This window comes from Oncorhynchus tshawytscha, linkage group LG20 (assembly GCF_018296145.1).
Source record: "Oncorhynchus tshawytscha isolate Ot180627B linkage group LG20, Otsh_v2.0, whole genome shotgun sequence".
NCBI lineage: Eukaryota > Metazoa > Chordata > Actinopteri > Salmoniformes > Salmonidae > Oncorhynchus > Oncorhynchus tshawytscha.
Genome location: NC_056448.1, coordinates 12881645 through 12895905, shown reverse-complemented (window position 1 = coordinate 12895905; position 14261 = coordinate 12881645). Strand labels below are relative to the sequence as shown.

Here is a 14261-nt window from a genome sequence, read left to right as displayed (position 1 = left end):
TGTGAGAAGACAAAGTGGACACATCCGCTTGTATGAAATTACTCCAATTGCGCATCAGGCAAATGACTTACAGGGTGGAATCCTAAAATAAATGTATCTAGTTGTGCAATACATTTAATAAAGGGTTAAGTAGCATATTGTTCTTAAATGTCTGCATGCTCTTCTCCTTCGGGAAAATAATAGCTGATTCAAAGGGGGTAGGATACACTTGTCTATTCAGGTAGAATATACCTGTGCTTCCTTGCCAGAAGGAGGCTATTGATTAAGGGAGGACCATGGACCAAAAAGACCATCCTCTTGCCTCAGTCCTCCTCTGTGACCCGGAAATCGATGTGGTAGAGGAATGTGTCAATTCGTTAGGACACTGCCTACTAACTTTTATTTGTTTGGATCACTTTACACATTTTATTTGGGCTTCACCCCTGTAAACATAAGTTGCCTTATGTGGAGGTTCTCCTGTAAATGTAATTTGCCTGATCTCCTCTCCCTCACCATTTGTAAATGCTGATACTTTAAAACTGTTAAAAAATTCAACATAAACATGTTTTGATTTGTAGAATCATAAGTAGCTAGATAATCATCGACTGTACTTGAGTCTCATTTGGAGGAGCCATTTCATACAAGCGGATGTGTCCACATTCCGCCGTCTCGCCTTGGTTATCTTTTACCTGTTCAAACAGGCAAGAGAGGACACTGGAGTTTGGCAATTCTGTGGAGAAGGACAGTCTCATTTCAAGCAAGTGCATTTCCATCCGCTATCACTCTCAATTTAACTTTGACCTTTTCAAAAGGAGTTGAGAGGAGGCAGGAGGTGAGCTAATTTAATAAAAGGCCCATCTTCTGAATTGAAACACTCAGCCACTTCTTGGTGAGAGAGGACGGAGGACAGACTTTTGCCAAAATGAGAGAACCCCAAAGGTTATTTACCAGAATATCAGAAGATGGTTGTCGGTAACCGTTCGCTCACAAGGCACTGCTGTCTTTGGTTTCCCTCACTGGGAGAATTGATCTATGGTTACAGATGTGACAGCCAGGTCCTGCTCTGTTGGGTAACACACAGCCTCAGTCCCCAACAACCGGTTGTTCAGTTTTTCAGGGGAAATGGAAAGAGCCTGTGAAGCAACTTTTTGGATGTTAATAAGGTGACACTCAATCTTCTCCACATTTATGGGATTGGTAGAACAGTGCAGAAGAGATCCACAAACAGTTTTCTTTTCTTCTCGTTAAGACCAGTATGTAATGGGATCTATACTGAAGAAAAATACAAACTAAACTGTTTCAATTATTTTAAGTTACAGTTCATATAAGGAAATCAGTCAATGTAAATAAATTCATTTGGGCCTAATCTATGGATTTCACATGATTGGGCAGGGGTGCAGCCATGAAAAAGCCTGGGAGGGCATGGGCCCACCCACTTGGGAGCCAGGCCCAGCCAATCAGAATGAGTTTTCCCCCACAAAAGGGCTTTATTATAGACAGGAATACTCCTCAGTTTCATCAGCTGTCCGGGTGGCTGGTCTCAGACGATTCCGCAGGTGAAGAAGCTGGATGTGGAGGTCCTTGGCTGGCGTGGTATATGTGGTCTGCGGTTGTGAGGCCGGTTGGACGTACTGCCTAATTCTCTAAAATGACGGAGACGGCTTATGATAGAGAAATGAACATTCAATTATCTGGCAACAGCTCTGGTGAACATTCCTGCCATCAGCATGCCAATTGCAGCTACCACAAAACGTGGCACATCTGTGGCATTGTGTTGTGTGTCACAACTGCATATTTTAGTGACCTTTTATAGTACCCAGCACAAGGTGCACCTGTGTAATGACCATGCTGTTTAATCAGCATCTTGATATGCCACACCTGTCATGTGGATGGATTATCGGGGCAGCAGGTAGCCTAGTGGTTAGAGCGTTGGGCCTGTAACCGAAGGTTTGTTGGATCGAATCCCTGAGCTGACATTGCACAATTCTGTCATTCTGCCCCTGAACAAGGATGTTACCCCACTGTTCCCCGGTAAGCTGTCATTGTAAATAAGAATTTGATCTTAACTGACTTGCCTAGTTAAATTGAAAAATCAAGATATCTTGGCAGTGGATGTACATTTATTTATTTATTTTATTTATCTGCTATTTTATCAGGTAAGTTGAGTGAGAACACTTTCTCATTTGCAGCAACGACCTGGGGAATAGTTACAGGGGAGAGGAGGGGGATAAATACATTTGTGCTCAAAATTTGAGAAGCCTTTGGTGTGTATGCAAGTTTTATGGTATATTTTATTTCAGCTCATGAAACATGGGACCAACATTTTACATGTTGCGTTTTATATTAGTTTCAGGCATTTCTTTTACCCAGCTATAGTAGGTAACTCGAGGAAGACAGTGTCCAGCAGATGGAGCAATTCCCTCTTTTTGTAGTCCATTCAGCATCCATCTATTTTTATCCATGTGCTGTTTATGTAAAGCTTTATATCCCACATCTAAGGTCGGTACAACCCAATGATTTATATATGCAATAGTGCCTCCATCTTGGCACTCCCCCTCCATTGTAAAAAATATTTTGGAAGCTATAGAAATATATTTATTAATTTCTACATTTAAAAAAATTATTTAACCAGGCAAGTCAGTTAAGAACAAATTTGTATTTACAATGATGGCCTTACCGGGGAAGAGTGGGTTAACTGCCTTGTTCAGGGGTAGAACAACATATTTTCACCTTGTCAGCTCAGGGATTTGATCCAGCAACCATTTTGGTTACTGGCCCACCGTGATAACCACTAGGCTACCTGCCACCCCAGTTACAGACACCTTAATGCATACTTTTAAATTATATTTAGTCAGCTTAACATAAAAATGAAAGTATTATTTATCTTGAGATTACTAGTGTTGATGTCGCCACTACAATAAAGAAATACTTGTACATGTAATTTTGTCCTTGAAACAATGCATTGAAATACTGTAGAATTCCATTCATTCCTATGGAGGACTGCTTCTACTGGGGAGTGCCAATATGGCTGACAGGTGGCTTCAAAGCCTCTCAATGGCCAATGCATGGCATCAGCAATCCATGGTTTATATAAATCATTGGTACAACCCAGATGTTTTGACCCATTTTTCTATAGTATAAACATGTAGTCAGAGCACCTGCATGGACACTAAAATGAATGCTATACAGCCAGATTGCGGATTCTGGTCAAGTATAATCTCTGGGGGTAGAGAGAGATCATGAGCAGTTTTATTGTGGATGTTGTGATTGTGTCCAGAGAATAAATGATGAGTTCAAGAAGACTAGAATGTGGTCCTGACAGACAATGAACTCGACTGTTAGCAGAACAAGTATGTTCGCATGGAAAGATGGAGCCAGTTTTGGTATTGCTTGCAGAGATGAGATAACGTGTGCTTTGGCCTACATGTTGGCGACGATAGCAGCTTTTTCCAGTTTATTGTGGCACATATTGATTGACACCCTTATTTGAGTGGCTCCAATATGACCATGTGACTGATAGAAAGTTCTTACACAATATACAAAGGAAATTCCCTCTTTGATGAGTCACATCATAACACTTGTCCTGGCTATGATCATGTCTGTTCATTCTGGGTCGCCTGTGCTGGTTTCCAATTATGATATTTCATGATGTCTGTACTTTCCATTCCTGTTTCGGAGAACAGAGAAAATGAAAAGATCATGGTGTAGCGTTGCCTACACAGAAGGTTCCCACCATCCCGTTCATACCACAGTGACTAGACACTCGCAATCATGTAGTCATTCCCATAGGAAAGTCCTGCCATTTGCTTGTGGTGTTATATACAGTACTTTTGGAGCCATGTATTTGACTTGAGACAGTTTTTAGTTGCATAATCAGTCCGTTGGTAATTGCATAATCTGCTTATTAGTAGTAATAATGTGTTATTGGTTAGGATGTTGGAGCCGGAGAGTGTTATTGCTGGGACAAAGGGAAGTGCAGAAAGTGTCTATGTCCACATATGTTATTGTTGTATATTCATATTTCTAAGAAAGTAGGTAAAGAGCCACAGCTGACTCTCAGTTCCTGGTAAGGTCAGGCGAGATTCTGTGGAACTAGGGCAGTGAGGGACGTGGAGTTTAACATTGAGGTGAGGAGAAATTTGAAGAGAGAAGAAACCTTTGGGAGGGGGGCTAGAGGGGCCCATCCCAACAATACTCCAACTGTAGTCTTATCGCACACACATGTACACATCCCTGCTCATGAAGGTTCTGGAACACCAATAGGAGGAACATACTTAGTTATTGCCCAGCAACACTGATTGTTTATCCTCGATAGACGAGGAGGTGACTCCTAATCGGAAGGCATAAATATATGCTTATGTAAATTGTGTGCTATGCAGCTGCAGCGTTCAGTTTGGATGGAATAAATCTAGTCTGAGCTTCCTTTGGTGTCCAACTGGATTTGTACCAGAACTTAGAATCTAACACATGTATGGCCCATATCCAAAGTCTTTTTTTTTAATACAAAATTTCAGAAAATACAATTCTCAGTGAATGATCCTGTACCATCTTGGCATTCCAAAAATATATTAAGACAACAAATTCAAACCATATTTAGGTAACAACTTATGTTTTTGTGAGACCAAGGTTTCCAATTAGGTCATACTGATGTTTAGGTGTTATCACTCTAGGTTTTCTGCTTTGCTTAGCGCAAAATATTTGCTTTTTTTTCCTTAAGTCGTGAATGTTTTTCCATCGATGTAATGGCTACAAGATGTTAATGCTTTCATAGGGTGTCTCTATGCTAACCACTGTCTCCCAAGAGGATTCTGGGACAGGATTGAGTTGGCGGTTGCTTCTCAAGGCCTGGCAGTCAGTTACAGACCAAGCTACACAGAGATGTTTAAACAGGCAGTCAAAACGTAATTCTAGTCCCCTTCCCACCACTAGTCCCGATCCCTTTTCCACAGTAACACTTCTAGAATTAAATAATGATGTATAGACGCCTATGTGTGCAGCTATGCACACAGTCATGCCTTGAAAGCATGTTTGTACACTCAACCATTGGAGCCTCTATAAATGCGTTCATTATGATCTAATGTTCACAACAAGGCAGCTGGTCTGTGAGGACATGTTCCTGTATTATTTCAAGTGATCTGCAAATCTTACTATGTTACTTACTTGCAATGTTACTTATTTACGTTTAATAACTTATTTTCAGGACCTTGCTGCTCCTAAACGTGTCTTTGCTTTGTCTGTGACTCCTGATAGCAAAGGGAGAGATGTTCCTGTCTAAGCAGGTCACATCATGGATTCAGGATGACCGGTGCCAACAGTCTGGATTCAATTAAACACCATATGATCTTCTGTAGTCTTTACAGCTGCCTCAAAGTCTATCATTCTCCCCCAACAAACTGCACACACACAACTCTAGCACATGTGTCAGACAGCCACAGGGCCCTCTACACAGACCCCAGACTGTTCCACCATCAATACACCACACCTCTTGTTTGTCTGAGGCCCTGTCGTGGCTCCAAAGTTCTGGGCAGTGGGTTCGACTTTCCAATTCAAAATATTGATTAGATATGGGAGATGCAAAATCCAGATTTTGGGGTGTTTGGTCTATTCGATATGAACAAATTAGAAAATGAATAAAATAACGAGGGTAAATAATTATTCTGATGTCTTAGCACTTTTACTAATATATTGATTTGACAATAACTAAAGTGAAGGAATATAAAAAGTTCAAATATAAAGAATACTGCATTGTATAATAACATTTCTCAAGATCAAAAACATCCACCCAAGGGAAAAGATTCCATCGTTAATTTGATTTGGTGCTAAACACAATGAAACATGTGTCCAATCAATTATTTCAAGCATCACAACATGTGCGTCATTGTTTTTCCAGAATTGAGAAACATCCAGACTGGCTGTGCTAATTTGAAGCCTTTGGTGGCATCACTGCAACCTTTGGAGCTGTAGTCTGTATTTTTGAGTCTACATTACCTTCCTTGCTCTTTTTCCGAGGAGGCTTTTTCATTGGGGTCTTATTTTTGGGTTCTCCCTTATCTGAGCTGCTTTCAGAGTTGTTAGAGTCTTGTTTATCTTGGTATTTGGCTTCTTTAGATGGACTATCTGGCAGAGGCTTCTGTGAGCTGTCGGATGTGGGAAGCAAATCCTTTCCAGCTCCAGGCTGGGTGCCCGAGGTCTTTTGGGGCGGGGTGGGCTTCTTTCTCTGGGCCTGGAGGTGAGACAGGCTCTCTTCACAGCTGCTGGCCTCGCTCCTGTTCAGGCTCTGAGTCTTCTCCTTCAGCTGAGCAGTTAAGAGAGAGGCTACCTCAGAGTGTATGTTCGGTTGGTTAACCTCCCTGTTTAGGGATAAGCTGGGCCTCTTCTCTGGGGACTCTTTGGGGATTGCAGCTTTCCGGTCAACACGGAAATTGCCCATTTTCCTCAGGACACTCTGCACTGCCCCATTGATGTGCTCTATCTGCAACAGACCTGGTCTGCTTTTATTAGGCTTTTTCTCACCTAGGGAGCTGGCCCCATCTGTACCTGCAGACTCTGGGGCGTTGGGAGCTCGCTGCTTGCTGGCTTTCTTTCTGGAACAAATGTTATCCTCAGCCACAGTCTCTTCCTGACTTATCTGATTCTGATTTGGCCCAGGAGATGCATGGATCCATGAGAGCTTGGGCTTGGTGGAGGGGTCTGGTGGCTGTGGTTTAATCCTCTCAGCAGCTATAGGCTTTCCATTATATTTGACATTGTTTGACCCGCCATTGTTCTCTGGCTCCTTGCTGGACTGCTGTGCTGGCTGAGGGGCAGAGACCCTGAGGCAGAGGGTGCTGGTGGCTGACTCTGTGCCACTGCAGGAGCCCTCACTCTCTGATGACTTCTGGAGTGGCAGCTCACTGGTGTTAACTGAAGCCTGCTCAGTCATATCCCTGTCCTCCGGCAATGTGTCTACCTCAGAGACATCATCATCAGCTAGGACTGTAGTCTCTGTTGTGTTGATTCTGTCCCCTTTCTTTTTGTTCTCTTCTCAGAGGGCGAGAGAAAGGGCGAGAGAGAGGGTGAGAGAGAGGGCGAGAGAGAGGGTGAGAGAGAGGGCGAGAGAGAGGGCGAGAGAAAGGGCGAGAGAGAGGGCGAGAGAGGGTGAGAGAGAGGGTGAGAGAGAGGGCGAGAGAAAGGGCGAGAGAGAGGGCGAGAGAGAGGGCGAGAGAGAGGGCGAGAGAGAGGGCGAGAGAGAGGGCGAGAGAAAGGGCGAGAGAGAGGGCGAGAGAAATTCAAACACATTTTTATTCAATTAAATAAAAGATCATCAGAATCCGACTCCCCTTCAGCTCTAAAGATGTTAAGGAAACAAACACAAATGCTTTGGGAATGTTTTAAGTACTGGATTACCTACTATTAACATTTTCCTGTTCATGCTTACTTTAGAAGCAAGGGCTTTAATTGGATGATACTGCAGCAGATTAGGCAGTGTATTTAGGGCAGATCAGTGAAATGATGATCTATCAAGAACTGTAGTTTTACACATCACCCTCTGGATCTTACACCGGATATGACTATGCAGCAGTTGTTTTGACAAAAATCTAGTCATTGCAGAAAATCAGTGAATCATACAAAAACAAAACGTTGTGTGCAGCCAATGACTCATCACCTCATAATGTTCTGTCATTCCAAAATGATCTCTTGTTTTTGGAATGACATTCCCATCATTATCGGAGCTCAATGTGAAAAATGTAACCTTCCTTCACATATTTTGGACAATAATTTGCCTTAACGAATTCCCATCACCTGCAGAAATGAAGGTTCTAGGATAGACAGGTGTCACTGTCACAGAGAGAACAGACAGAGGGGTTTTTAATGCAGCACTCTTATCATGCAGGAGTGACAGGGAAGATTTAGTCTGGGATACCCACCGTCAGGCACAGCATAGACATGTCCGTCCTCTGTGGTCTCTACGGAAGAGAAGGACGCTCTGGATGACCCGGAGGCGGTGGGTTGCTCCACTGCAGAGGGGGACTCAATGAAACTACAGTTGAAAGTATTCTCAGGGTCATGGTGGGACACTGTGGAGAACAGAAACCGAGCAAACACTTAGCCTCTTAACAGTTAGAGCCTACATTCGCTACAGATTTGAACTTATTTGTTAACAACAATAATCATTCACTACATTTTGTCCCTTCAAAGAAATTGTGTTACACATGGGACCTTATATTTCCCCCTGACTTCCTGTGTCATACATCAGTCCACCCAGCCCAAACATCCCCCCTTCTAGCCCCGCTGCCCCTGTTCAAGTAGAGAGAAATTGCAGGTTAAGATCATTTATGACACTTCCTGTCGGTGGTCTAGAGGGGCCCTCGATGGAATGTAGAGAAATGGGGAGGGTGAAGAGGGGGCAAGCACGACGCTGTTTAAGTATGGTTTTAAATAGACGCTGAGTTCACTGTCACAGACATTCAGAGAGCAGGCAAAGCAAAAAACCAAGGAGAAGGGATGCTACTTTGATTTAGGAGAGAACTATCTTTGGGTATTGGACTGGTTTATCGTCAATCATGAGAACCCAGTGAAAACGTACGTTAACATTCATTGAGTTTGTGCAGGTAGGACCTACCAACAACGTTGGGTAGCTTCTGCCGTCTCAGTGGGATATGAGGAAGTTTAGAGCTGATTCGTGTGAACCCTCCACATAGTCTTCTTTTGGACCTTTTCTCAGGGCTAAATGCAATCAACAGAGAAACCAAAGAAGATGTGACGTATAAATTTAACTTCAGCTAATGTGACAATATATTTATTGTGCCCCAATACAAACAACAATCATTTTTACTCATTCTGTCTGCAGACGCAGCAGCAACACAGCAAGGAGAGGAGCAGGAGACAGGTGACCAGCACCCCTGCTGCCATCACACCCATCCTCTGGTTAGGCTCTGTTCAAAGAGCAGAGGTCAGACATCTGTCCCACTTGCCACAGAATAGACTCCTTTTAAAAAGAAATACAGTGGGGCAAAAAAGTATTTAGTCAGCCACCAATTGTGCAAGTTCTCCCACTTAAAAAGATGAGAGGCCTGTAATTTTCATCATAGGTACACTTCAACTATGAAAGACAAAATGAGAAAAAAAAATCCAGAAAATCACATTGTAGGATTTTTAATGAATTTATTTGCAAATGATGGTGGAAAATAAACTTTTGTTATTGACCAAATACTTATCTCAATACTTTGTTATATACCCTTTGTTGGCAATGACAAAGGTCAAACGTTTTCTGTAAGTCTTCACAAGGTTTTCACACACTGTTGCTGGTATTTTGGCCCATTCCTCCATGCAGATCTCCTCTAGAGCAGTGATGTTTTGAGGCTGTTGCTGGGCAACACGGACTTTCAACTCCCTCCAAAGATTTTCTATGGGGTTGAGATCTGGAGACTGGCTAGGCCACTCCAGGACCTTGAAATGCTTCTTACGAAGCCACTCCTTCGTTGCCTGGGCGGTGTGTTTGGGATCATTGTCATGCTGAAAGACCCAGCCACGTTTCATCTTCAATGCCCTTGCTGATGGAAGGAGGTTTTCACTCAAAATCTCACGATACATGGTCCCATTCATTCTTTCCTTTACACGGATCAGTCGTCCTGGTCCCTTTGCAGAAAAACAGCCCCAAAGCATGATGTTTCCACCCCCATGCTTCACAGTAGGTATGGTGTTCTTTGGATGCAACTCAGCATTCTTTGTCCTCCAAATCGACGAGTTGAGTTTTGACCAAAAAGTTCTATTTTGGTTTCATCTGACCATATGACATTATCGCAATCTTCTTCTGGATCATCCAAACGCTCTCTAGCAAACTTCAGACGGGCCTGGACATGTACTGGCTTAAGCAGGGGGACACGTCTGACACTGCAGGATTTGAGTCCCTTGCGGCGTAGTGTGTTACTGATGGTAGGCTTTGTTACTTTGGTCCCAGCTCTCTGCAGGTCATTCACTAGGTCCCCCCGTGTGGTTCTGGGATTTTTGCTCACCGTTCTTGTGGTCATTTTGACCCCACGGGATGAGATCTTGCGTGGAGCCCCAGATCCAGGGAGATTATCAGTGGTCTTGTCTGACTTCCATTTCCTAATAATTGCTCCCACAGTTGATTTTTTCAAACCAAGCTGCTTACCTATTGCAGATTCAGTCTTCCCAGCCTGGTGCAGGTCTACAATTTTGTTTCTGGTGTCCTTTGACTACTCTTTGGTCTTGACCATAGTGGAGTTTGGAGTGTGACTGTTTGAGGTTGTGGACAGGTGTCTTTTATACTGATAACAAGTTCAAACAGGTGCCATTAATACAGGTAACAAGTGGAGGACAGAGGAGCCTCTTAAAGAAGTTACAGGTCTGTGAGAGCCAGAAATCTTGCTTGTTTGTAGGTGACCAAATACTTATTTTCCACCATAATTTGCAAATAAATTCATTAAAATCCTACAATGTGATTTTCTGTATTTTTTTTTTCTCATTTAGTCTGTCATAGTTGACGTGTACCTATGATGAAAATTACAGGCCTCTCTCATCTTTTTAAGTGGGAGAACTTGCACAATTGGTGGCTGACTAAATACTTTTTGCCCCAATGTATCTGTCATGTGTGTTTTTATGGCGGATACATATGTTACCAATAAGCTCTCTGGAAAAATAATACATGACACTTTTTTCCCTCGTCACATTAGACAAGTCTGTTTTAGGAAAGGTTCTTACGTAGGTTGCATGCTCCAGTCACTATGTTGCAGTTGTTGTCATGGCAGGAACAGGTCTGGGTACAGTTAAGCCCATACTGACCCGCTGAACAGCTCACATTACAGCTGCATATGAAAGAGTGTGAAATTTCATTGATGAAATTTTCAAAATTGGTCTTGACACCATCCATATTACTTTCTCTATTTGTTACATTCAATTAGTTTTCTTTTTAAATATTTGCATGTAAAATGCTTTGCACTCACTAGGCACCAGAGAAGCCAGGATTACAGAGACAATTTCCTGTGGCGAAGTGACACATCCCATTGAAGCAGCTGTTGCAGTCATTGACACAGTTCTCTCCATAGGTTCCATTTGGACACTTGACCTCACATCTGTGAAGACAAATGGTTGAAAATCACGCACAAACTCAGACGGGATGTAATTGCCTTTCTTATCTACATTTGATTAGAGATGACGAATGTGACCGGAAACTCATAATCCTATTCCTACCGATCACCCATCCAACCAGGGTTGCAGTGGGGGCATTTTCCGTCGATGCGGTTGCAGAAGTGTCCGTCTTTACAGGATGAGCAAACGTCCTCGCAGTTTTCACCAAAGAACCCAGGAGCACACATCTGGTCACACCTGGTGCCATTCCAACCGCTTTCACATGCGATGCAATGTCCCTCTGCCACCTTGCAGGGCTGCTGGCCTTTGCAGTGACCACACCTGGAAGAGCAGTAAGACCAAGTCCTGAGTAATATTGTAACAAAAGATGAATAGCATGGACTAACTAAATTCATTACAGTAATATTCATGCTGGAATAGGGTTTCCAAATGGTTGGTTCCCTCTTCCAGAACGTTTCAGCCAAGGCTAGTTCCCTTGTGGTTAGAAACTGGCTTGTGACTAGATGTCTTATTGCCAACATCTTCAGGTGGCCAAACACTTTAGGTGTTTCACAGCTCAAAACAGTTTGTAAACCACATTAGATTTGCCAGCTTCACCACATGGTTACCCCAATGGGCACCGTACAGCAGACTGAACGAGCAAAGAGCAAAGACATGCATGTCTTATCCAGCTAAATAACCTCTGGCTACCAGAGTGGTTTCAAGTAAGTCAGCTTTGTCTAACACAGCTGTCACACACCTGTTTCTGCAATTTTGTCCGTAGAATCCAGCTGGACACGTCTCCCTGCAGAACTTCCCTCTGAATCCTGGCTTGCAGGTGCACGATCCATCCGCCGGGTTACAGCGTCCTTGGAGACACTGGCACTTGTGCTCGCAGTGAGTACCCCACAGATGCTCTCGACACTTGCAGCGACCGGTGAGCTGGTCACACGGAGAGCCATTGCAGGCACACTTGGCACCGCAGTACCTCCCATACCAGCCAGGATGGCAGTGGCACTGACCAGTTCCCACATCACACATAGAGTTTACTCTGCAGTAACAGTTGTTAGAGCACTGAGGGCCCCAATAGCCTGGGTAGCACATACAAGCGCCTGTCTCCTGGTTGCATTGGCCCTGCTGGCAGTCGCAGGCTCGCTCACAGTTTGGCCCCCAACGATTAGGGTTACAGGTGCAGGCCCCAGTGACATCATCGCACCTCCCGTTGGGATGGCAATCACACTTACCCTTGCAGTCAGGCCCCCAGAACTTAAATGGACATTCTACAGAGCGGATGTAAGGCAAATATGTATAGACAAAGAGATCATTTGTACACTAAGTTCTCTGGACGTAGACTACTTAGTTCTGAGAAGTAGGCTACCTGGACTGGCTGTATGTGAAAATGACTGCAGTGTTAACAGACTTACACTACCTTTCAAAGGAATTTATGCTTGAAATAAATGGCAAAATTACAATCTGCAATTGCTACTTCCATTTTACCTTATGTATAAATGAATTATATGTACCCATTGATTCTTGAAGAATAGAACTTACTAAGGCCTCATGAGCTTAGTTTATTAACTGTCGTACCCCATCAGAACCCCAAATATACACTTGTTTTACTCCAATGTTTGTAAACAAAGTAAATGTTAACAGACATTTTATAGCCTCAAAACATGGTTAAAACTATAATTTTGATATCATGGATGGTCAGTACTTGCTTCCATAGCTCTGTCTATACATTTGAGCTTTTATTGAAACAGGGACAGGGAGGACACTTTGTTATTGTTTCAACTGCTGATTGCTGCTTTAAGGATTGCTGTGAGGAAGGAACAGGGAACTAACTTACTCATATCACAAGTGGCTCCAAAATAACCATGACGACAGCGGCATTCGTGGGGTCGCACACAAACTTCATTTTCTTTGCAGGTGAAGTTACCCTCACAAATTGCTGAAGAAAAACCATTGGGCAAGTTAGTTCACAATAAATAATTCTGCTTTTAGAAATGAAGAGGAAAAAGGGTTTGGGAGTCTACTCCCAATGATGTGGTTCAGGTTTGTTGAATGGGATAATACAGGCTTTCGAGTACTCACGTATTAAGCACTCATCTCCTTGTTGTGCCCAGCCACTACAACATTGGAGCCTGTCAGATCTGGGAGGGAGAAAAATAACATTAGTTCATCTGGAAATCATCTGTATTTGATTTATAGAAACTAACGTAATTGAACTCCTTCCATCCAAACTAATGTTATGATCACATTTCAGTCATGACAAATAGACTAAGACATTTACACACTGAACATTATCCTAATCACATTCAGATGCAAATCTGTCACAGCATTCAAAATGCAGGGAATTACTGGCACAAAGACTCAATGTAGCAGTAGACTAAATGAGCAGAGATCCGAGGAAGATTATCTGTGAATAGAAGGGCTTGGGTATTCAGAAAATCTCAAACTTGAACATTTCTAAAACAATTTAATGCATGTTTATCTACCTTCACTGACATGAATCAGGCTACTGTAATAGTTTTGTGCATCAATTTCAAGCATAAAACCTATTTCAAACAGGTACACAATGACTTACTCAGTTTTGCATACATTTCTGCCGCTGGGATTTAGTTCTTGGCTGTAAGTCCAACAACAGAAGACACTTAGAAGCACAATGACTAAGACATATCTTGTTTCCATGTTGTTATGAACAGCATCCCTCCAAGGGCTTTCCAGTGGAAATATGTCAGTCTTTTTTCCAAAAAGGAAATCAACTCTTTTCTTGTGTTGTCCAAAAAGTTACCCATCCAGAGGGTGGCGGTATGCAGTAGTAAATGAAGTAGCCTACCGGTAGGCTGTTACCCTAAAGTCGGTACTTGAATGACAATTTGCAAATTCGGTATGAAGAGGTTGTAATTCTCCCTGGGACCTCCCCACAGAACCAACCTCACCACAGATTGCAAAAAAACCTCCCCACCCCCAGTAAAACAGACTACCCTAAGAAAACATTACCAGTTACAGAGCAGACCTAGCACTTAGCCAATGGCTCCCTCTGTTGTTGACAATAGGAAGCTGTACATCCTCACAGTACACACACACACTCTCTCTCTACAGATGGACTATCCAAATCAAGGGTTACTGAACAATTTGAGAGAGAGAGAGAGAGAGAGAGAGAGAACTTGACACAAAGGACATGTTTCTGTTCTGTTGCATATGCTTTATGT

At 42.9% G+C, this 14261-nt stretch overlaps 1 protein-coding gene across 1 annotated transcript; it reads right to left on the bottom strand.

Moving 5' to 3' along the window:
* Positions 1-4460: 4460 nt before the first annotated feature.
* On the bottom strand, positions 4461-13993 carry LOC112219470 (scavenger receptor class F member 2). Its single transcript, XM_024380738.2, has 11 exons — positions 13634-13993; positions 13141-13199; positions 12896-12997; positions 11810-12329; positions 11173-11391; positions 10926-11054; positions 10684-10787; positions 8795-8894; positions 8582-8685; positions 7887-8036; positions 4461-6999 (listed from the first exon to the last, which is right to left on the bottom strand). The coding sequence occupies exons 1-11, from the start codon at positions 13735-13737 to the stop codon at positions 5897-5899; spliced, it is 2694 nt and encodes an 897-aa protein (XP_024236506.1). The 5' UTR covers positions 13738-13993; the 3' UTR covers positions 4461-5896.
* Positions 13994-14261: the final 268 nt, after the last annotated feature.